The sequence below is a fragment of the Oryctolagus cuniculus genome, chromosome 17 (assembly GCF_964237555.1).
Source record: "Oryctolagus cuniculus chromosome 17, mOryCun1.1, whole genome shotgun sequence".
NCBI lineage: Eukaryota > Metazoa > Chordata > Mammalia > Lagomorpha > Leporidae > Oryctolagus > Oryctolagus cuniculus.
The window spans coordinates 23,710,908-23,732,810 of record NC_091448.1 but is presented as its reverse complement, the minus strand read 5'-3'; the positions used below and the strand labels follow the sequence as shown (position 1 = coordinate 23,732,810).

The window sequence follows — 21,903 nt, the reverse complement described above, 5'->3', positions numbered from 1 at the left end:
TGGAAGTGGAGCAGCCGGAACTTGAACGGCGCCGATATGGGATGCCAGCACTGCAGCTGGTGGCTTTACCCTCTAGGCCACAGTGCCAGCCCCTTAATAGATTTTAAAAGGAGTCTGTTTATTCTGACTTTGGAATGATGATAACTGAATGCCTACAAGTGGCCAGATGTTATTTTATTCTTACAAAACTGTTTGATGGAATAGTACAGTCCCCTCCCCCTTATTAACACATTAAGAAGCAGGTACAGTAAGTTGTAGAGCTGAGATGCAAACTCAGGTGTTCCCTCAACTCCCAGAGCTGGATGCAGAAGGAAGGCATTAAGACTGACGTCAGGAGCCAGCACTGTGGCAGAGCAGGTGGAGCTGCTGCCTGCAGTGCCAGCATCCCATATGGGCGCCGGTTGGAGTCCTGGCTGCCCCACTTCTAATCTAGCTCTCTGCTATGGCCTTGGAAAGCGGTAGAAGATGGGAAACCTGGAAGATACTCCTGGCTCCTGGCTTCAAATAGGCCCAGCTTTGGCCATTGTGACTATTTGGGGAGTGAACCAGTGAATGGAAGGTCTCTCTCTCTCTCTGCCTCTGCCTCTCTACAACTCTGCTTTCCAAATAAATAAATAAATCTTTTTTTTTTTTTTTTTTTTTTTTTTAAAGACTATGTCAAAGGAATGCCAGAATCACAGGAACTGGAAAGCTAAGCCCAATGGGATGATGGCAAATGAGGAGAAGGAAATTAATTAGAATAAACTGAGTAGTAAGGAAGGACCCTTGGTAAAAATGATGGTGCCTAAGCATGGTTCCCCTTTATACCTTCTCATCACGATATTGGTGCACAGTGTCAGCAGATCAGAGGTCATTGATTGCATCTCAGTATGGCCCCTTCATTTCATTTATAAACTAACTCCCAACACCAGCAGTCTCAGAAAAAGAAAAAGTGACTGGGTTAGCACAAAACCCACGATGCTACGAGAGCAGACTCAAAGTGAACATGTCCTTCTCAGCTGGGGGAATCCTCCTCATCTGTCAAGTGCATGAAGGAAAAAAAAATAACCTTTAAAAGATTCACACTTCGACGTGGAAAACTCTTTAAAGAAGTCATGACTTCCTCTTTTATAACTATCATTAAGCTTACAGTTACTTGTTCAGTAACGTGTCTTCACTGTATTCCAACAGTTTCTCAACTCAGCAGTATTGACAATTCTTTGTCGCAAGGCATTGTTGTGTGCATTAGAGGAAGTTTAGCAGCATCCCTAGTTCCTACCCACTAGTTACCCATTGTACTCTTCTCCATACCCCATTAAGGTGTGACAGTCACCTTCTGTCTCCATAAGTCCCCAGGAGCCCCAAGTTATCCCCTTTGGGAAATACTTCTGTTTGCCTTAGAGGTTAAAAGGTGTTAATTCCGAATCCAGAACACTGAATGCACCCTCACCATGCTCATTACTTGCTGTAGAATCTTGGGCGTGTTACTGAACTTTGTCTCAGTTTCCTTTTCAGTAAAATGGAAATGATACTAGTACCTATCTTACAGAATTTTTTTGAGAAGTGTGAGAATTTGTGGGATGGGCATTTGGCCTAGCAGTTAAGACACTCACATCCCATATTGGAATGCCTGGGTTTGATACTCACCTCTGGCTCCTGATTCCAGCTTTCTGGTGGCTCAAGTAGTTGGGTTCCTGCCACCCATGGCTGAGACCTGGATTGGGTTCCTGGCTCCTGATTTCAGCCTTGGCCCAGCCTCGACTGTTATGGTTATTTGAGGAGTGAACCAGTGGATGGGAACTCTCATTCTTTCTGTCTCCCTGCTTATCAAATAAATAAACATTTTTAAAAATATTTTAAATATTTAATTATTTAAATAGATTTTAATATAACTATTTAAAAAGAAATAATTCACATAAAAATCTTAATGCCTGGTACAGAGTAAGCAGTCAGGAGATGTTACTGTCCTCGTGGTCTCCAAGATGTGAGAACATGGCAAGTGTTTAAATGTTGCCACTAGTGGTCTCCTAGCCCTGTAAAGGAGGCAATCAGATGTGTTTCTGCAGCGACACTCGGAGTGGCCCTTTGACAGTATTTTCTCTTCCCTCTCTGATTGCTGGGTTTTTCCTTTGTATTATTCTGCATGTTAAAGCATTCAAATGTTTGTGGTTTTTTATTTTTATTTTGGAAGACTGAGATCTTTCATACACTAATTCACTCCCAAATGCCCACAACAGCTGGGGCTGGCCCAGGAAGGCCAGGAGTCTGAAACTCAATCTTGGTCTTCCTCGTAGGTGGCAGGGACTCAAGTACTCACGCCATCACCTTCTGCCTACGGGAAGCTGGAGTCGGGAGCAGAGCTGGGACTCAAGCTCGGGCACCCAAGTGGTGTCCTTGTTGTTCATAACTGACGCTTTGATGGTGTTGAGAATCAGAGCGTAGACATCTAAGTTTGTACACAGCACACATACTGAACATCTAAGAAGCCATGAATTGTCGTTCTTTTTAAAAGTTGTTCCAGTGACTTTCCAGCTTCAAGTTTGGAAGCAAGTCTTCCTTAAGAGGCTATCAAATACCAATATCTTCAAATGTTGCTGTTACATAAATTCCACCCATTCACAATTGAATATCAGATGCGTGCATACTCAAATTTTCAGTCTTTCATAGCACATTAACAAAATTTTTAGGAAAACTGGACTCCCACAACCAAAGGTGTTACAGAGCACACATGGTTCTGACAGAACAGGGGTGGTTTTCCATAGGAAATGATTCTACTAAACAACATGGGAGAAGTAATGGAAGACATTCAAGACAGATTAAATGAGACTCCATATTGCCATTTAGTATGCCTTGTAGGATATAAAAACCACCCCCACCTATGGAATGTTAAGCTAATCCCAAGACAGTCAAAGCCTCCCATAATTCAGTAGCCCACCATTTTCTAGTGGTACCAAAAAATAAACAACCAGCAAGTGATTTCACCTCTTAAAAAAAAATTACACTTAAAAAAAAAAATGTTTCTAGAGCTACTTAAAAATTACGTTTACAAAATAGCTGATAAAAATATTCCTCTGGATTGTGCAAGAAGGGAGGCAGGGACCACTGACGAGATATGGTGTATGTATTAATCAGACTTGGCTTCTTTGTGTTCTGATTCATCGGAGGCTGGACTCCTTCCTCACTTTTAGTTTCTCCGTTTTCTGCAAGCCAATCTTTGGTCTCTTTTAGCCACTTGGCCTGTTTTCCCTTTGCTCCTCTCTAACCCTTGGCTTCCATTTTTTTCTCTGATGACTTTATCTTTTCCAGCTGCCTTCTTGGGCTTTGTTTCTACCTTTGCAGGAGCAGGTTTAGCCAAACAACTCGCCCATCTCCTCTTGGGCTCTTCCCTTACCTCCGACAGAGCTGACCTTGGCGATGGGGAGGGTGCGGTGTGTGCTGGGTGCCTGCGGGCTGTGGTGTGCTGAGCTGCCTGGCCTGCTCCTCCCACCACCAGAGCTGCTGGGACCATGGCGGGGGCCATGGGAGAACTGGATGGAACCCCCAAATGGCATCTTAACCACTGCACCAAACACCCCTCAAATATTTGCTGATGAGATATTAGACATACTTAGAAGGTACTATTTCTTGGTGTTTGTGAAAAATGCCAGTACACCTGTCTTGGTTATTTGTGTCCAGAGTCTCTGGGGTTCTTCCTAGTAAGTGGTTTGTCTTTGTTATATGGGCACAGAGTTGTGCCATTGATTGGGCTCCCCTCCTCGCTCTGGCCTCATGGCCCCCTCTAACAACTCTGTAATACTCCTTTGTGTGTTTGTAATATAGACAGTACTCCAGGCTTACCTTCTTTTTTATGTTAATTTGTTTAAGATGCAGACTAGTGCAATAATTCCCATGTAGTGCTCAGCCAGCCCCCAATAGCCATCAGCTCATGGCCACTATGACTCTTTCCACATATCTGTCCACTCCTCCTTTGTATTCTTGTATTTTATGGTGAAGTATGCTATATTGAAATGTAAGATACATTAAAACGTACATATCAGTTTTTATGTACAGCCTTTATAACTTTGGAGCAAATCCCAGATAGCATATCTTCTATAAATATTTCAGTATGTTTCTCTGAAAGATAATTACTTTTAAAGAAAGACTTATTTTAGAATATATTTAAGATTTATAGAAAAATTACAGGGATAGTACAGAGAGTCCCCATACACCCCCGTGCTCAGTCTCCCTGTTTTTAACATCTTACATTAGTGTGGTACATTGGTCACAATTAATGAACTGTTCAAAAACAAGTTTCTTTTTCAGTTTAAAAAATTTATTTGAGATACAGACATATAGATCTCCATCTGCTGCTTCATTCCCCAAACGCTTGGAATTCCCAGGGCTAGGCCAAGCCTGGAGTCAGGAACTCAACACAGATCTCCCAGATATGGATGGCAGGGAACCAATTACTTGAGCCATCCCATTGTCTCCCAGGGTCTGCCTTAGTGAAAGCCAGAGGCAGGAGTGAGAGCCAGTTATTGAACCTAGGTACGGTGTTGGGCTCAGGTATTGTAATTGCTAGGCCAAACGCCTAACCTAGTGAACCATTATTAATACATGATGTTTAGAACCATTAATAATACATTCTTAACTGATGTTCAGACTTTATTCAGATTTTCTTTTTACCTATTGTCTATTTTCTGTTTCAGAATACCATCCAGGCCGCCGCATTATTTAGTGATCAAGTCTCCTTAGGCTCCTCTTGGCTATGATAATAGCTTTTTTAAAAAAGTAGATAATAGCTTTTTAAAAAAAGTATATTAATGATATCATTTCTTACCTTAAAAAATTAAAAGTGATTATTTAATATCAAATACCTGGTCAACTTTTTTAAAAAAGATTTTATTTATTTATTTAAAAGGTAGTTACAGAGAGAAGGAGAGACAGAGAGTTAAGTCTTCCATCTACTGATTTACTGCCCAAATGGCTGCAATGGCCAGAAGTAGGCCAGTCCAAAGCCAGGAGCCAGGAGCTTCCTGGGTCTCCCACTTGGATGCAAGGGGCCCAAGCACTTGGGCCATTCTCCACTGCCTTCCCATGCCATAGCAGAGAGCTGAATGTGAAGAGGAACAGCTGGCATGCAAACTGGTACCCATATGGGATGCCAGTGCTGCAGGTAGAGGCTTAGCCCACTAAGCACTGGCGTGCTACCCCCCACCTCGTCAACTTGTTTTTGTTTTTGTTTTTGTTTTTTTTTAAATACTTTTTATTTATTTGGAAGACAGAGTGGCAGGGAGAGACACAGAGAAAGAGAGATATTCTAGTCATTGGTTCACTCCCTAAATGGCCACAGTGGCCAAGGCTGTCCCAGCCTGAAGCCAGGAGCTTGGAACTCCCATCTGTGTCTGGGGCCCAAGTACTTGGGCCATCTTCTGCTTCCCCAGGCGCATTATCAGCGAGCTGGATCTGAAGCAGAGCAACCAGGACTCGAACCAGCACTCCTACCAGGATGCTGGCATTGCAAGCAGCAGCTTAACCCACTGCACCACAACTTTGGCCCCTGGACAAATTTTTTTTTTAAGATGTATTTATTTATTTGAAAGGCAGATTACAAAATTACAGAGGCAGAGAGAGAGAGAGAGAGAGGTCTTCTATCTGCTGGCCCACTCCCCAGAGTGGTTTCCCACTTGGGTGCAGCCCAAGGACCTGGGCCATTCTCCACTGTCCTCCCAGGCCACAGCAGAGGAGAGCTGCATTGAAAGTGGAGCAGCCGTGGCCGGCGCCGCGGCTCAATAGGCTAATCCTCCACCTAGTGGCGCCGGCACACTGGGTTCTAGTCCTGGTCGGGGCGCCGGATTCTGTCCCGGTTGCCCCTCTTCCAGACCAGCTCTCTGCTGTGGCCCGGGAAGGCAGTGGAGGATGGCCCAAGTGCTTGGGCCCTGCATCCCATGGGAGACCAGGAGAAGCACCTGGCTCCTGCCTTCGGATCGGCGCGGTGCGCCGGCCGCAGCGCGCCGGCCGTGGCGGCCATTGGAGGGTGAACCAACGGCAAAAGGAAGACCTTTCTCTCTATCTCTCTCTCTCACTATCCACTCTGCCTGTCAAAAAAAAAAAAAAAAAAGAAAGTGGAGCAGCCGCGACTTGAACCGACACCCATATGGGATGTTGGCACTGCAGGTGGAGGCTTTACCCGCTGTGCCACAGCACCAGCCCCTCTTTGGCTTTTTTCAGTAAGTTCATTACTGGTAATCCATATTTTTGTCAAAATATCTGTGTACAGGGCCGGTGCTGCGGCATAGCAGGTAAAGCCGCCACCTGCAGTGCAGGAGTAATGGGCACTGGTTTGAGATATCTCTGTTTGTCTCTCTGCTTCTGCCTCTCTCTAACTCTGCCTTTCCAATAAATAAATTTTTTAAAAATTTTAAAAAATGTGAATACCTATGAGGGAAAAGACAAATCCAAAGAAGCAAAGAAGCATTGGAACAACCCAAAAGCTTTTTCTTTTTCTTTTTTTTTTTTTTTTTTGACAGAGTGGAGAGAGAGAGACAGAGAGAAAGGTCTTCCTTTGCCGTTGGTTCACCCTCCAATGGCCGCCGCGGCCGGCGCACTGCGGCCGGCGCGCTGCGGCCAGCGCACCGCGCTGATCAGATAGCAGGAGCCAGGAGCCAGGTGCTTTTCCTGGTCTCCCATGGGGTGCAGGGCCCAAGCACCTGGGCCATCCTCCACTGCACTCCCTGGCCACAGCAGAGGGCTGGCCTGGAAGAGGGGCAACCGGGACAGAATCCGGCGCCCCGACCGGGACTAGAACCCGGTGTGCCGGCGCCGCAAGGCAGAGGATTAGCCTAGTGAGCCGCGGCGCCGGCAAAATCATTTTTTAAAACCATTGAGTTCAGGGCCGGCGCCGGCAAAATCATTTTTTAAAACCATTGAGTTCAGGGCCGGCGCCGCGAAATCATTTTTTAAAACCATTGAGTTCAGGGCCGGCGCCGCGGCTCAATAGGCTAATCCTCCGCCTTGCGGCGCCGGCACACCGGGTTCTAGTCCCGGTCAGGGCGCCGGATTCTGTCCCGGTTGCCCCTCTTCCAGGCCAGCCCTCTGCTGTGGCCAGGGAGTGCAGTGGAGGATGGCCCAGGTGCTTGGGCCCTGCACCCCATGGGAGACCAGGAAAAGCACCTGGCTCCTGGCTCCTGCCATCGGATCAGCGCGGTGCGCCGGCCACAGCGTGCCAGCCGCGGCGGCCATTGGAGGGTGAACCAACGGCAAAAAGGAAGACCTTTCTCTCTGTCTCTCTCTCTCTCTCACTGTCCACTCTGCCTGTCAAAAAAAAAAAAAAAAAAAAAAAAAAAAACCATTGAGTTCAGTATATTCAAGAGAGAAATTCATGTGTGAATTTTTTCTTTCTTTTAAATGGAGAGGACCATCCACGTGGGTGGAGTAGGGTTATAGTTCTTCAAAATATGAGCCTTAGGCTTGCAGTGGAGGAAGAGAGAGAGAGAAGGGGGACTGAGAAAGGCTGGTCTTGAATAAGGTGCTATGGCTGTGTGGGCAGCCTCTCTGTCAAAGGGGCAGGCAGTCTGGGGACACTCCTGAGGGTTTCCCTGGCCTGTGGCGGAGCCACAGATAACTCTTCTGTAGCATCTTCTGTAGATACTCAAAGCAGGTGGGCTTTATTGGTTCAGTGCCATGAGCAAGTTCTCCAAGCTCAGTGGGCTTCAGCTTCTTCATATGTGAAATGGGAATGGTGGTATCTATGTCAAAGTATAGTTCTGTGGGGTTTTTTTTTTTAAAGGTGGAGTTAGAGAGGGGAAATAATACACAGAGAGAGAGAATTAGCAAGGTAGCAGGGAGCTCTATCAGAAGTGGAGCAGGCTGCAACTTTACCCCTGCTCTTTAATTTACATTTGAAAGTTAAAGAGATCTTCCATGTGCAGATTTACTCCCCAAGTGCCCCCAACTGCCAGGGATGTGCCTGGCTGAAACCAGGAACTTGGAACTCAGTCTTGGTCTCCCACATGGGTGGCTGAGACTCAGGTACCTGAGCCATCATCTCCTACCTCCTAAGGTGCACATAAACTGGATGGAAGCAGAGCTGGTTCTTGAACCCAGGCATTCCATGTGCATTTTAACAGGTGCCAAACACCCACCCTTCATATATAGTTTTAAGACTAAATGAATTAAATGTTTTAAGAAAAGTTTACTTGTTTAGTAATGGTATAATTTGTAGTTGTTTTTGTTACGATTTTAAGTCACTTGTCAGTGACCATGAAAAGGCTTTGGGAGGCAATCTGTAAGCTTTTTTTCCTCTTCAAACAAAATTTTAAAACTACTTGAAATTAAACCCCAATAATAGGATATATTTTATTTTCCAACCAGTTATATCTACAGAATTTCTTTTAAGATTTATTTTTTATTTATTTGAAAGGCAGAGTTACAGAAAGGAAGAGAGACAGAGGGAGAGAACTCTCATTTGTTTAGTCCCCAGATGGCTGCAATAGCTGGAGAGGGGCTGATCTGAAGTAGGAGCCCAGAGCTTCTTCCAGGTCTTCCACGTGGGTGCAGGGGCCCAAGCCCTTGGGCCATTTTCCACTGCTTCTCCCAGGTGCATTACCAGCACCCAAGTGGGATGCTAGCACCACAAGTGGTAGCTTTACCCACTACGCCTCAATGCCATGCCAGGCCCCCTTTTCAAGATTTTCAAAGCTCAGATTCTTCTCAAAGTAGTTTGTTTACCTTCCATAGCCCTCCCCTGCTTCTTTCCTTTCCTTTCCTTCCCTTTCCCTTTCCCTTTCCCTTTTCTTTCCTTTCCTTTTTTAGATTTATTTATTTATTTGAAAGAGTTGCAGAGAGAGAAGAAATGACAAAGATCTTCCACTGCTGATTCACTCCCCAAATGGCTGCAACCACTAGAGCTGACCCAGGCTGAAGCCAGAAACCAGGAACTTCATCTGGGTCTTCCGCATGAGTGGCAGGAGCCCAAGGGCTTGGGCCATCTTCCACTGCTTTCTCAGGCCATTAGCAGGGGGTCAGATCCAAAGTAGAGCAGCTGGGACATGAACCAGCGCCTGTATGAGATGCCAGCATTGTAGGCAGTGGCTTTGTCTGCTGTGTCACAAGGCCACCCTCCCTCCTCCTTTGTTTTTTGAAGCCAGGATATTCCTAGTTTCCTTGAATGTGGTTCAGTGTCCTTGCTATTCTCCGTGTCTCCATTCTATTACCTTTGCCCTTCAAGGGTGAAGATCTGGAGCACAGAGCCTGCCAATGCACGAGGGTGTGGTGCTTTCACACTGAGTGCACTAATCCCAGTTTGCCCAGGCTATTTTAGCTTTCTTTTAAAAGCATCATCTTTTTCTTTTTTTTTTCCTCCCCTGCTTCTATAACCTGGCCTGAAATTTCAGAAGCAGGAAGATGGGGGAGAGGGGAGGATAAGAGGCTATAAAACCTGTTCTGGCGGGAAATAGTGGCGAGTATAGATAGGCTTCTCATCGTTAATCTCAGGTGTTGCCTTCTACTTAACAGTTGGAATTTCGTGGAGATCCCTTGGAACAGCCTTACTGAGGCCTCACCTTGAGGGTACTGCTAGAAATGCTAGACAAGTATCTCCCATTCCCAACCGATGCTTTTGATTCTTGTCCTCCCCTGAGAGCCTCAGGCCTGGGATTGACCACTTGGCTCCAAGCAAAGTCTCTCGTGTGACATCAGTCATTGAACTGTTCTGAGGGGCGAGCCTCCGTGCTAGAGTGATGCTAGGCAGCCCTCCACAGCACAGAAGAGCTTGCCTTGAGTTTGATACATGGTAGTGATGCCTTTAAAAGAAAAAATTTATTAAATTTATTTGATGGCAGATTGACTTTACTAATATGCTCCCTCCAAAAAAAATTTTTTTTATTTGAAAGACAGAGTGACAGAGAAGGGAAGAGAGAGAGAGTTCCCAGGTTCACTCCCCAAATGGCTACAATGTCCAAGGCTGGGCCAGGCTGAAGCCAGGAGCCAAGAACTCCATTCAGGTTCAGGTCTCCCACGTGGGTGACAGAGGCCCAAGTACTTTCCTAGGCACATTAGCAGGGAGCTGGATTTGAAACAGATCAGCTGAGACACTAACCAGTGCCCATATGGGATGCCATGGTGTTGTAGGCTGCTGCTTAACCCACTGCACCACACCACCAGCTCCAGTAGTGGTGCTTTTCGAATCAACAGCTCTTTGTGGAAGGGCTTTTGCACAGAGTGTGTATATGGGCTATATATATGTACGCGAGCACCTTTTCTTCCCCCTGAATTATCTTCATTAAGGTAGTTGTATTTAGCTGCATTGTTCCCTCTGAATGTTTCCCTTTGTTTTCATTCTTGAAGGACTGCCACCAACTCCAGTCCAGCTGCTCTATCCAGTGTCCCGATTCAGCAACGTCAAATCCCTCCAGCACCTTTGCAGATTCCGGATCCGACAGCTTGTCCGGATAGATCACATCCCGGATCTCCCACTGCCTAAGTACAAAGGGATCGCTGTGGTTGGGGCTGGGAGGGGAGTTAGTTCCAAATGTCAGTGAGACCTGCAAGCTGCTTCCACAGGCAGAGCCTGGCATACAATCTTCACAGGCCTCCTCCTTCCACTTCTCCTGTGTCTTAGCACCTCACTCTGGCGCTGTTACATTGCAGCCAGAAGGGAGGAAGGTGTGTATATTGGCCTCCCTTCTGTAATCTCTACGAAGATTGGAGAGGAAGTGGTAAGAGGGAGGGAGACAGAACTAGAACAAGTGAGAAAATGGGAATTTGGTTAGTTCAGCAGCCTTTGCTACAGTCTCAGCCATATGGGGAAAAAAGGAGGGGTTGAATGAAGAGGTTATTTCCTCTGCTCGGTATAAATAACACTCTGTATTTTCCTTGTTTGTCTTCTGCAGACCTCTGATCTCTTATATCCGGAAGTTCTACTACTATGATCCTCAGGAAGAGGTGTACTTGTCTCTAAAGGAAGCGCAGCTCATTTCCAAACAGAAACAAGAGGTGGAACCCTCCACGTAGCGAGGGGCCCCCTGCTGGTTACCACTGAGGGTATGTGCCCTGCTCACTTTCTCCAACACACACACACCTCTGGATACCCCTAATCCAGGCATCTGCCCATAGAGTTACCAGATCTGATAATGGGGTCCCCCAGGAGCACATGCCCTATCTGTTAGAAAAGCAGACAGACCTGAAAGCTTTAAAGAATATTTGCCAAGCAATTGTGCAAGCTAATCACTGACTGTAAATAAGGAGGAGGACACACACATGTAGCCAAGTGTGCAGCCTTCTCTCGTACTTATTTTGGATGATTTCCCTGGTATTGCACAAATGAAATAGCGAGCAGGAAACCAAAGGTGAAGAAAATCTCATCAAAAGGAATGTAAACCTGCCTCTGAGTGCAGTAGGCACGCACTTCAGTGCCAGCTGCACCATGAGAACTGGGAACTCAAGGATGAGGAAAAACAGCCTTTTTTCTGTTTGGGCCACTGCAAAGTAAATTGTTCAAGAGAAAATTGAGTTAACTAAGGAATTCATTTATTTAAGAATCTGTTCTCCCATTGCTACACTAAGTTCTACTCATTTGTTTTTTCATAAAAACAAATCTTTTCAAAAACAAGCAGAGAATTTGATAGTCTTTTCAGTTGCATTACAGTGACCAGTTGAAAGGTCAAGGCAAGTAGGAAACACAGTTCCAGGAGCTGTGATTTGGGTGGTGCTGGCTACGTATGAGTGAGAGCTGGTATTCTGGGAGCTACAACCCATGTTCAGTGGCCCCCTCTCTCCTGCTAGTATGGAGTCGTTTCTAAGCAATGAATGCTGCTTCTCCTCTAACCCCTCCTCCTCAGTCCTCTCGCCACACAAAACAAGTTAAGAGAAAACTCACAGAAACTGTGGCCTTACAGTGACAAGCATTCTGTAATCCCTTCAGCCTTTCTGCTGCCTTTCCGGTGGGAGAGAGTGACAACTGGTGTTTATGTCCCATGGGTTTTCTTTAGCCGTGGCTAAGGTGAACCTAGCTGAATGTCTCTTCTTGGCTCTGGAAGTCTCTGCTCTGTGCTTTTATGGGAAACTATGTGAGCCAGGCTAGTAAAGATTAACAAAGGGGGAAGGAATGAGGAAGAGAGATTATAAAGTGGTAACTCTGGGAAGCTGCAGAATTTTAGTTTTAACTTGAAGGATTTTGGACTGGGTGTCTGGGCTCTTGTCACATCTTCAACTATATGTAAATCATAGGCCTTAAAGTGACTCCTTAAACATCTAGATTCTGTCCTGTCTAGGAAGCGTTCTCTGTGTAGCAGCTTTGCAGCTGAGATGAGAGCGGGAAGATAGAGGAGAACTAGGGATGTCCATCTTCCTGCTGACTCTTGCGGGGTAATTAGGACCCTTCAGGAACGGCAGTTCTGTGCTCGCTGCGCTTGAGGTGACATCCGCACAAATAGCACATTCTGAGAAAAGCCTCGGGGTGGTGCATAAATGAAGGGACCAGAGGTAGAGTTAACCTGGAGCAGGGAAGTGGTGGGGTGTCGGTTTTTTCTCAGGACAGTGATTAAGCTTACTCTGCATGGTTTCAGGGAGCGGAACAAGGACCAAAACCAAAATGAATGTAAAGCTGCCAGCAGTTAAACTTTCAGTCTAGGGGTGCTAGCACTGTGACATAATGGCACCAGCATCCCACATGGGCACCGGTTCAGTTCCCGGCTGCTCCTCTTCCAACCCAGCTCTCTGCTGTGGCCTGGGAAAGCAGAAGAAGATGGCCCAAGTGCTTGGGCCCCTGCATCCACTTGGGAGACCTGGAAAAAGCTCCAGGCTCCTGGCTTTGGATTGGCCCAGCTCCAACCATTGTGGCCATTTGGGGAGTGAACTAGCGATGGAAGACCTCTCTCTCTCTCCCTCTCTTCTTCTGTTACTGTAACTCTCAAATAAATAAATAAAATCTTTAAAAAATGTTTTCAGTCCAACTCTAGAGGAACCTTTTTTTTTTTTTAAAGATATGTATAGATTCATTTTATTTGAAAGAGACAAAGCAAGAGAAATTTTCCGTCTGCTGGTTCACTCCTCAAATGCTCCCATGTGGGTGGCAGGGACCCAGACTTGACCCATTGTCTTCCAGGATGCACATTCGCAGGAGGCTAGAATTGGAAATGGAGCTGGAACTCAAACCCAGGCACTCTCATAATGGGTTGTGGGTGTTCCAAGTGGGATCCTAACTGCTTCACTATATGCCCACCCCTAGAAGAACCTTTTATTTGTTTATTTTTTATTATTTATTTGAAAGAGTTACAGAAAGGAAGAGACAGAGTGAGAGAGAGGTCTTCCATCTGCTGGTTGACTCCTTAGATGGCTGGAATGACTGCACTAGTGGCAGGGTGCTGCTTAGGGAAGGCCTTGAGGAGGTGACACTTCAGCTGAAATCTGAACATCAAGAAGACAGCCAAAGAAGGATATTGGGGCAGAGCTTTCTGGGAAAGGAGACCTATTCATGTAAGACCCTGCCTGAGACTGGAAGGAGCATGATATGGTCAGATACAGGGTCACCATCTGTCATGATTACTGGGGGCAATCATTTATTGGCAAAGATTTTAACAGAACTTACAAAGTGTCCCTTTTTGCTGTGATATTAAGATTGTTGCCTATGGCAAAGAATAAGCATAATACTATACTTGCTCCAGGTTGAGACCTTGGAGCCCACCCCTCCTTTTATATATATATATATACATAATATATATATATATTTTTTTAAAGATTTATTTTATTTATTTGAAAGAGTTACACAGAGAAGGAGATGCAGGGGCCAGCGCTGTGGTGCAACGGATTAATGCCCTGGCCTGAAGCGCCGGCATCCCATATGGGCGCTGGTTTGAGTCCCAGCTGCTCCACTTCCGATCTAGCTCTCTGTTAAGGCCTGGGAAAGCAATAGAAGATGATCCAAGTGCTTGGGCCCCTGCACCTTCATGGGAGACCCGGAAGAAGCTCCTGGCTCCTGGCTTTGGATTGGCCCTGCTGTAGCCATTGAGGCCATTTGGGGAGTGGATCATTGGATGGAAGACCTCTCTCTCTCTCTGTCTCTCCTCTCTCTGTGTGACTCTGACTTTCAAACAAATAAATAAATCTTAAAAAAAAAAAAAAAAAAAAAAAAAAAAAAAAAGGAGAGGCAGGGAGAGAGAGGTCTTCTGTCTTCTGCAACAGCCAGAGCCGTGCTGATCCAGAGCCAGGAGCTTCTTCTGGGTCTCCCACATGGGTGCAGGGGCCCAAGGATTTGGGCCATCTTCTACTACTTTCCTAGAGAGCTGAATTGGAAGTGGAGCAGCCGGGACTCAAACCGGTGCCCATATGGGATGACAGCACTGCAAGCAGCAGCTTTACCCACTATGCCATAGTGCTGGCCTCTCCACCCCTCTTTAAAAAAAAAAAAATTTTATTTATTTATTTATTTTTTTATTTGGAAGGCAGAGTTACAGAGAGAGGGAGAGACAGAGATCTTCCATCTGCTGCTTTACTCCACAAATGGCTGCAACAGCCAGAGCTGGGCTAGGCCAAGCTGAATCCAGCAGCTTCTTCCAGGTTTCCAGTGTGGGTACAGGGGCCCAAGGACTTGGGCCATCTTCCACTGCTTTCCCAGGTGCATTAGCAGGGAACTGGATCAGAAGTAGAGCAGCTGGGACTCAACCTGGCACCCATATGGGATGCTGGCTTTGCAGGTGGTGGCTTAACCTGTTATGCTGCAGCAGTGGCCCCTCTTGAGCCCCTTAAGAAGAGAGAAATCATACTTCCCAAGGGAAAGGCTCTTACGACTTCTTATTGATCAGGCCGGCGTAATTTGGGAGTTCATGACCTTGTTGGTCTGTGCATGCCATCGCCTGGAGCTTTCCTGCCATAGCGCCTGGGGTCAGGGCAGAGGAGCAGAGCAGTGCCTGTCTCAGGTGAGAGGAGGGCAGCTGCTCTGGTCGTTGTGATTCTGTGTCAGTCCTCCTCAGTGTTCAAAGGAAGCTGCAGACACCTCGGGCTGGGTTCACAGAGGTTACTCCAGGGATCACTTCCCTTTCTAGTCCCTAGAGTAGGTGCGCCTTGTGGGGGTGGGGGGCAGGGGAAGTGGGTGGGAAGTTAAGAGGTCAGGGTAAGGGAAAGTGAATGGAAGACAGTGCCGTAGGATTTATTTATTTCAGGACCTTGGTTTGGCCTCCAAGTCATAGACTGGCCAGACCTCCCTGACAGGGGCTATTGCTCCATCCTAGGCGGCACAGTGGGTGTATTTGGCCATACAGGCTCTAGTTTCCTTCTGAGCCAGGTTTCACCAGCTCTAGCAACTAGCTGTTCTTTTGCTTCATTTTGGTTCTATACTGTTGAACTATGCTAATTCTTTTTTCTTTTTTACCTAGGCATTTGGTTGCCAAGCTCTGATTTTGAAGAACCAGATGAAGTTACCATGAAGAGAATGAGGAAGAGCAAGATGGAATAGGAAGGGCTGGGATTCTCTGCGCAGAGAGCTGGGTTTCCCTCCAGTCCTGGGGCTTGGAGCAAGCACACAGCCGTCACTTGGGAATGGGAGCTCCGCCGTCACATCCACCCCTGTGGTGTCCTGGGACTGAATGAGCTCCTTGCAAAACTGGAAGAAGTCTCAACACTGTTTTTTTTTCCCCCCAGAAGTTTTGTTTTTAATATTTTTATTTCTCAGTATGTGAAACTCACTTTGAAGGCAGTTGGGGGTTTGTGTCCGTTAAATTGGAGGTGGTGCAAAGGGTGAGCAGGTCCAAAGAAGGGGCGGGAGGAGAAGATGCAGCCATTCAGCTGATGCCAGAGGCAGACTTGAGCCTTCACCAGGGACCTCAAAGATGGGGGAGGATCCAGAGGAGTTCAAAGCAGGATGGGAGGTTTCTGAAGGAAGGGACTCTGCTCCTCTGCCATAGGTGGCTTCAGGAGGAGCAGGAGAGAAAGGAGGGTCTTGAAGAAAAGGTTATTAGACAAAACTGACAAATGGCCTTTGCTGGGGGAAGTGGTGACTCCTCGTGTCCTTTCCTTACAAGCTTTAGGAACCTGATTTCAAAGTCCCCTCTTGTGGCCGCTGTATTAGTTGTGTTTACTTCGTTCCTTAAGCTCTGTTAACCCTGTTGTTCCTTCATCTTCAGCCTGTACCTCATGGTAACGTCGGTCCTGTTGCCACTGCTGTGAGGCACTGTTTCTCGTCGCCTGAGTGGTGCAGAGCTCCAGTTGTGGGCTGCCGAGGTTGGTGGTGTGTGCATCCAGATTCCCGATGGCAAAGTGCACCCACAGCTCGAGAGTCAGTGTCACCTCTCTCTCCACCACGAGAGGGAATATGGAGGTAGGGGAGAAGCAAAGCTGTTGTAGTTGAGCTCATCCTAGAGAAGTCTCGGTGGGATCTCAGGCTTCACGAAGGACTTGCGCAGGAAGAGAGTGCTACATCTCGTGTTTTAAGCTAGTCGCTGCTGTCCTCCTCTGGAAGGAGAGGTAGCAGGGGCTTCTTTTGTCCAAGCTAGCAACCCAGCTGCTTCCTGTGTCAATCCTGTTTGTTCTCCATTTATTAGGAAGTTCTCAGATACTGAAGTAAGAGCTGCTGCTCTTTCAGGTGGACATGGGGTGGGGGAGCCCAGTTCCAGGGCTTCCCAGCAATTATTTGTTCCTACAGCTGCCCCTTGCCAGATCATAACAGGGTTAGGAGTTTGCGGTCCTACAGAGCTGCTCTGGGGAGAGCTTTGCTGCTGAGTCGTGATGGTTGAGCAGTTGGGTCTTTGTTACTCTTTGCCAGTAAGTTTTCTATGAGACTGTTTCTCTTGGGTTCCCTCTGTTCACCCCTGCCTTATCTCATGAGATGGATACTATTGTTAGGTTTGCGGTTTCCTGATGGCTCCAGGCTTGGAGGCCCCAGTTTCTTGGTCCTTTATAGAACTGCGTCACCTGAAGGCGTTGGCCTCTGCCTGCTGTCTTTAGCGGAATGGTTGGTCTCCATCCTTCAGCTGAGTGGGGAGGACCCTGTGTCATTACCAGGCTGTAAGAGGTGGCCGCCTGTTTCATGGTATGGTACCTTTTCTCTCCTTGGCTTCTGCGGCAGTTTTACTAGCTAGCTAAGGCTGTGATTCCACAGGTTGGCTTAATCCCACAAGTCCTGCCTCTGGGGGTTACAGAGCAGAGCCTAAAGCCTAAAATCCGTTGAAATCCTCAAGTGGCTGATATGCAACAGCCTGGAATTTCAGTGATCCATAAAGTTAAAATTGTGTTTTAGTGTGTGCATACCTGGCTATGGGCCAGATACTGTGGAAAATGTGAGGCAGAAGACACGTTCCTGGCCTAAGGGAGCTTTTTGGGACTGCCACACATGAAGCAGTTGGAGGACAACTCACTGTGGCGCAGAATCAAGGACCTCTCTTCAAAGATGCTGAGGGTGGGTGAGGTCGGGGTAGACCAGATGGTCCAAGAAAGCTCTCAGTTGATGAGGGCAGGACAATGAGATGAGAGAGACACAAAGTCTGCATGGGATGGATTGCACAGCGCACAGCCCTGTTAGAGCAATAGCACTAAAGAATCCTTTCTCGGGGCAGTGGTCTAGACTGAAACTTCCCAGTTGTCAGGCAGGTCTGCAAGCAAAGGGTATGTGGTAGTGAGGTGGAGCCTGAAGCCCGGCTCCCGCTCATCACCAAAGATGTCACTTTCGTGAGCTCAGCATGTGGGGAGGCGGAGCTCTGCACCTTGAGGTACTGGGTTCCCACTGTGCAACTCATACACCCGGTCAAAACCAAACCAGCTGAGAAGATGTGAGCTGGGCTCAGCACCTGCCTTCTCGCTCCTCTGGGGGCAGAAGTGTTTAGCTGTGTCCATGGCCCAGACTAGCCAGACTGTTCCGTGTGCGCTGCAGAACAGGCCCGTGTGAAAGGAAGCAGGCTGTGTGGGATGTGACGTGGGCAGCCTCGTGTGGAACAAGTCAGACCAGGCTGAAGGAAGGGCAGCTGTCAGGTGCAGTGGGCAGAGGGTCAGCAGAACACAAGGAGGGGGCAGGCACGGGGCCAGTGGCAGCACACGGCCTTCACCCCTCTTCCACAGTGCTGTGAGCGGCAGAGGAGCGCACGCCTTTCTGCTTGCTGACTTTAAAGTCACAGCCTAGAAGAGGCCTTCCCTTCCCGGGGCCTGTGGGTGAGTCCTGAGTTGTGGATGATGGTGTCGGCGCCCTTGGCCTTGGCCTGTGATGTATAACCCTCGTGGTGTGTTCATAACCTTCCTCAGGGCAGGTGTGAACCAGTGTGAGCCAGTGACCCTGCTGCTACAAGATGCTCTTCCTGCAAGTGCTGGGGCTGTGCTGGAGGCACGGGAGGGCGGGGCTTTGGTGAAGGGAACTGGATAAGTGGGCGCAGCTGGCTCTTAGGAATGGGCTGTGACTGTCAGCCTGGTTGCCTGCCTGTGCCTAGATAAAGTGAATGTAACACTCCGAAACGAGAGCTGTGGATGGCTACAGCAGCCTCCTGAGAAGAAAGACTTGGCAGGAAGCCTGACTCCATGGCTCCTACTCCTTCCATCTTTCCTCCTTCCCACTTGGGCACCTTGTTGAGGTTGGGTATGACGTGCAGTTTGCTGTATGTGCCCCTCCAGGGCTCGTCCTGGAAGAACTGGGGACCTAGGGGATGGTGGTCAGAGTTCCCAGAGCCAGATGTGAGAGATTGCATAGGGCTAAGGGTGCCCTGGGGTACCAGCCTTTTCTGCCCTCACCCTGGGCTCCCAGAAGAGCATACCTGACTGCAGTCCTCTTATCCCAGCAGGATGTGGGTCAGGGAGACTCCATAGGGTTAGATCCTTCCCTTCCCTGCTGCCTCTCCCGTAGCTTTTGCACCCTGAAGTTGAGAGGACCAGGCACTGGGGAATAGCTCTGCGGCTGCTGGGCGGAGGTCTGAAAGTGGGTGTGGGTGTCTCTGTGTCTGTAGGTGTGTGTGCGGCTTTGTGTCTTCATTTGCAGAAGTCTTGCCACCAGTTGGAGTGTTGAGAGCACCTCCACTGGGGGGAGACCTGGCATTTGTTTTCTACTTTTTAAGAGAATGCCACGCCCCCTGTGCGTAAGGGTGGAGCTTTTGAGTTAGACATTTTCCCTATGGGAATCCTCTTGGTTTGCTTTGTGGAGGGGGGATGGGTAAGTGATTTTATCTGACCGTCGACAGCTGTTCTCACACTGAATTTGTGCTATTGCATACATGTAGCCATCTTTCCTTTCACTGCAGCAGTGTTTATCAGTAGTTCAGAATGATTTATTTGCTCCTGGGGAGTAAAAACTTTTTTTATTAAAAAACAAAAAGAAAAAAAAAAGTGTGCGCCCCCCCCCCCCCACTATGACAGCTATAGGGTTATTAGACCACAAAGTTCAAGGCTGCAGGTCCCCATGAAATACCCTGTTTTCACTGGAGCTTTCATCACAACACAGAAACAGAGAGCCAAGTCTTGGGAGGAGTGAGACAGGGGCTGGATCATAGAGACAGGCACTGGGGACTCAGGTACTGCAGTTGAAGAATAATGAGTTGTATTTAAAATGTGATTCTCTAATCTGCCAGAGAAAGCCCTTTATGTGCAGATTTCATGTTGTCTTTGTTCTTTTCATTGCTTCTCAGCCCTCCTGGCAGGTGTCGCCCAGTTTCTTCCTGTCCCCCATCCTCTCTACCCTTCTTGTGCCCCTTCCGCCCCTGTCTACCTCCCGGGAAGCCAGTCCTGCATGCTGAGTGTGTCACATGCCTTCGCTCCCATTCCATCTTCAGAAGGTTGAGGAGGGTACCTGGGACCGCTCCCCTCTCCTCCCTGTCCCCCTCCTCCACAGGCCAGGAGGTTAGGGGTGTGCACCACGCAGTTGGCTGGGGCGGGAAGGCACGAGGGTCTGGTTGCAGCTGGACTGCGATCGAAGTTGCTCCTGGAGGTGGAGGAAGACTTGGGGTGCCTTCCACCAGGAGCCACATAGCTCTGCACACAGCTGCATCCTTAGCTCCTGCCGGCTCTGTGGGAGTGGACACCCCACCTCTGGTGTTCCCTTGACAGCATCCTGCCCCTCACCCTTGGGCTCAGAACCTTGTCCTAGGGACCAGCAGGATCCAGGCACCGCTCTGTGGGTAGCCAGTTGCTGGATGCCCGAATTGGTGCTGCCCGTGGCATAGCCACTGCTGTACATTTTTTGGTTGTCTTGAAGAAACTTAAGTGAACAGGAGTGTGCTTATGGGCTCAGGGTGGTTGTGGATTCTTCACCAGTGGGGAGCCACACCCCTGCAGCCACCTCTGTCCTCTTTAGCCGCCCTGCCCTCCAAGCCAAAGCGTGGCCTGGCTCTTGTCTTCCCATTTAGTTTTCCTCCTCCACTCCCTTTTTGTGCTTAATTTATTAAAATAGTTGCTGTATAATTTATTTTCATAAACTATAAAAAATTACTAAATGGTTAAAATAGACTTGCAGGCCAATCTTAAATGGGGTGGGAGGGTCGGAGGGTGGGGTGGGGAAAGGGAAAGATGTTTTGATATAAACAAAACAAATGCACTTTGGGTGTGTTTTGGTATTTTTCTGGGGTCGCGGGGGTGGGTGCTAGGAAGTCCCTGTAGATTAGCTCTAGAACGGGGCACCTGTACATACTGTGTTAATAGGCATGTTTGACCCTCGACGAGGGACGTTAGTAGCTGCTGCAGGTTCTGTTTGGAAGCCTCGTGTACAATTCCCAGGTTTTTTGTAAGTGTCAGTGCGGGAGACATTTGACTCTTGTGTTTGTATCTCCTTTTTATGATTGCTGTACTGACCCATGTCTTTTTGGGGAGGGGTGAAAAGAGATTTGAAATAAAAATGTTTAGAAATTATTTCATGTTACTTGTGTTTGTTAAGCCGGCGCCGCGGCTCACTTGGCTAATCCTCCGCCTTGCGGCGCTGGCACACCCGGTTCTAGTCCCGATCGGGGCACCGGATTCTGTCCCGGTTGCCCCTCTTCCAGGCCAGCTCTCTGCTGTGGCCAGGGAGTGCAGTGGAGGATGGCCCAAGTGCTTGGGCCCTGCACCCCATGGGAGACCGGGATAAGTACCTGGCTCCTGCCATCGGATCAGCGCAGTGCGCTGGCCGCGGCGGCCATTGGAGGGTGAACCAACGGCAAAGGAAGACCTTTCTCTCTGTCTCTCTCTCTCACTGTCCACTCTGACTGTCAAAAAAAAAAAAAGACACCAAAAGCAGTTACTTGTGTTTGTTGATCCCTCTCCCATCTTTTCTGGTTCCTCATTGCCCTCCTGGGGTCAGATGACCACCCCTCGGGTCGGGAGACCCCCGTAGCATCAGCCAGGCCAAGTTGTCCCAACTCAGCACTGAGCTTATCAGAATTAAGAGATGGGACTAGCACTGCTCGAGCTGCCTTCCCCGCAGGAAGTGCAGAGTCCAGAGAGCTCTCAGGGGCCCAGTGCCTGCAGCCCTCCGCCCTGGTGAGCAGTGGTTTGGGGCACTACCTAGTGGCAGTTCCTGTTTTTATCATGGTTGTTCCTAGGGGTGGCCTAGGCTGGCAGGCAGGGTTTTTTCATAAATCTAATCTGCCTCTTCCTGCTGCCTTTTTTAGCCCATTCCCTCTTGAGTTGTTCTCAGGGGAGAAAGGACTGGGCACGTTCCTCTATTTGATAACAGTGTGTCCTTGAAGCCACTCAAAGCCCCCGCTTAGAGGGCCCCTGTACCACCTTGACTCACGTTGAGCAATTGTCTTCACCGTCCTGGGCCCAGAAGGCAGCGTGAGTCTCAGGAGCCGCATTGTCCTAAGAGTGACCGGAAGGAAGAGTCTGGCCATGCTGCCAACCCCAGTCAGTTCATTCACCAGTCATCTGTGATTCGTCTGTGCCCAGACGAATTCTGATGGCCTGGCTAAAGCATCCCTCCCTCCTGGAAGACAAGGTGCTCCAGGAAAGGAAATGGGAGGATCAGGACAGTGCCTACCTCAGAATCGGCTCTAGAAATGGCCATCATGT

At 48.2% G+C, this 21,903-nt stretch overlaps 1 protein-coding gene across 4 annotated transcripts in view; it reads left to right on the top strand.

Moving 5' to 3' along the window:
• The window catches only part of SOCS7 (suppressor of cytokine signaling 7), a 45,521-nt gene extending 24,755 nt beyond the window's left edge, over positions 1 to 20,766 (top strand). For 3 of the 4 annotated variants that reach the window (XM_051825626.2, XM_051825625.2, XM_051825624.2), the window contains 3 exons: positions 10,306 to 10,441; positions 10,851 to 11,001; positions 15,330 to 20,766. In XM_051825626.2, coding sequence (XP_051681586.1) covers positions 10,306 to 10,441; positions 10,851 to 10,971 — 257 coding nt within the window. In that variant the 3' untranslated portion in view covers positions 10,972 to 11,001; positions 15,330 to 20,766. Of the gene's footprint in view, positions 1 to 10,305; positions 10,442 to 10,850; positions 11,002 to 15,329 lie in introns of those variants that run through there. The other variant, XR_007911516.2, reaches the window with a different exon arrangement.
• Positions 20,767 to 21,903: the final 1,137 nt, after the last annotated feature.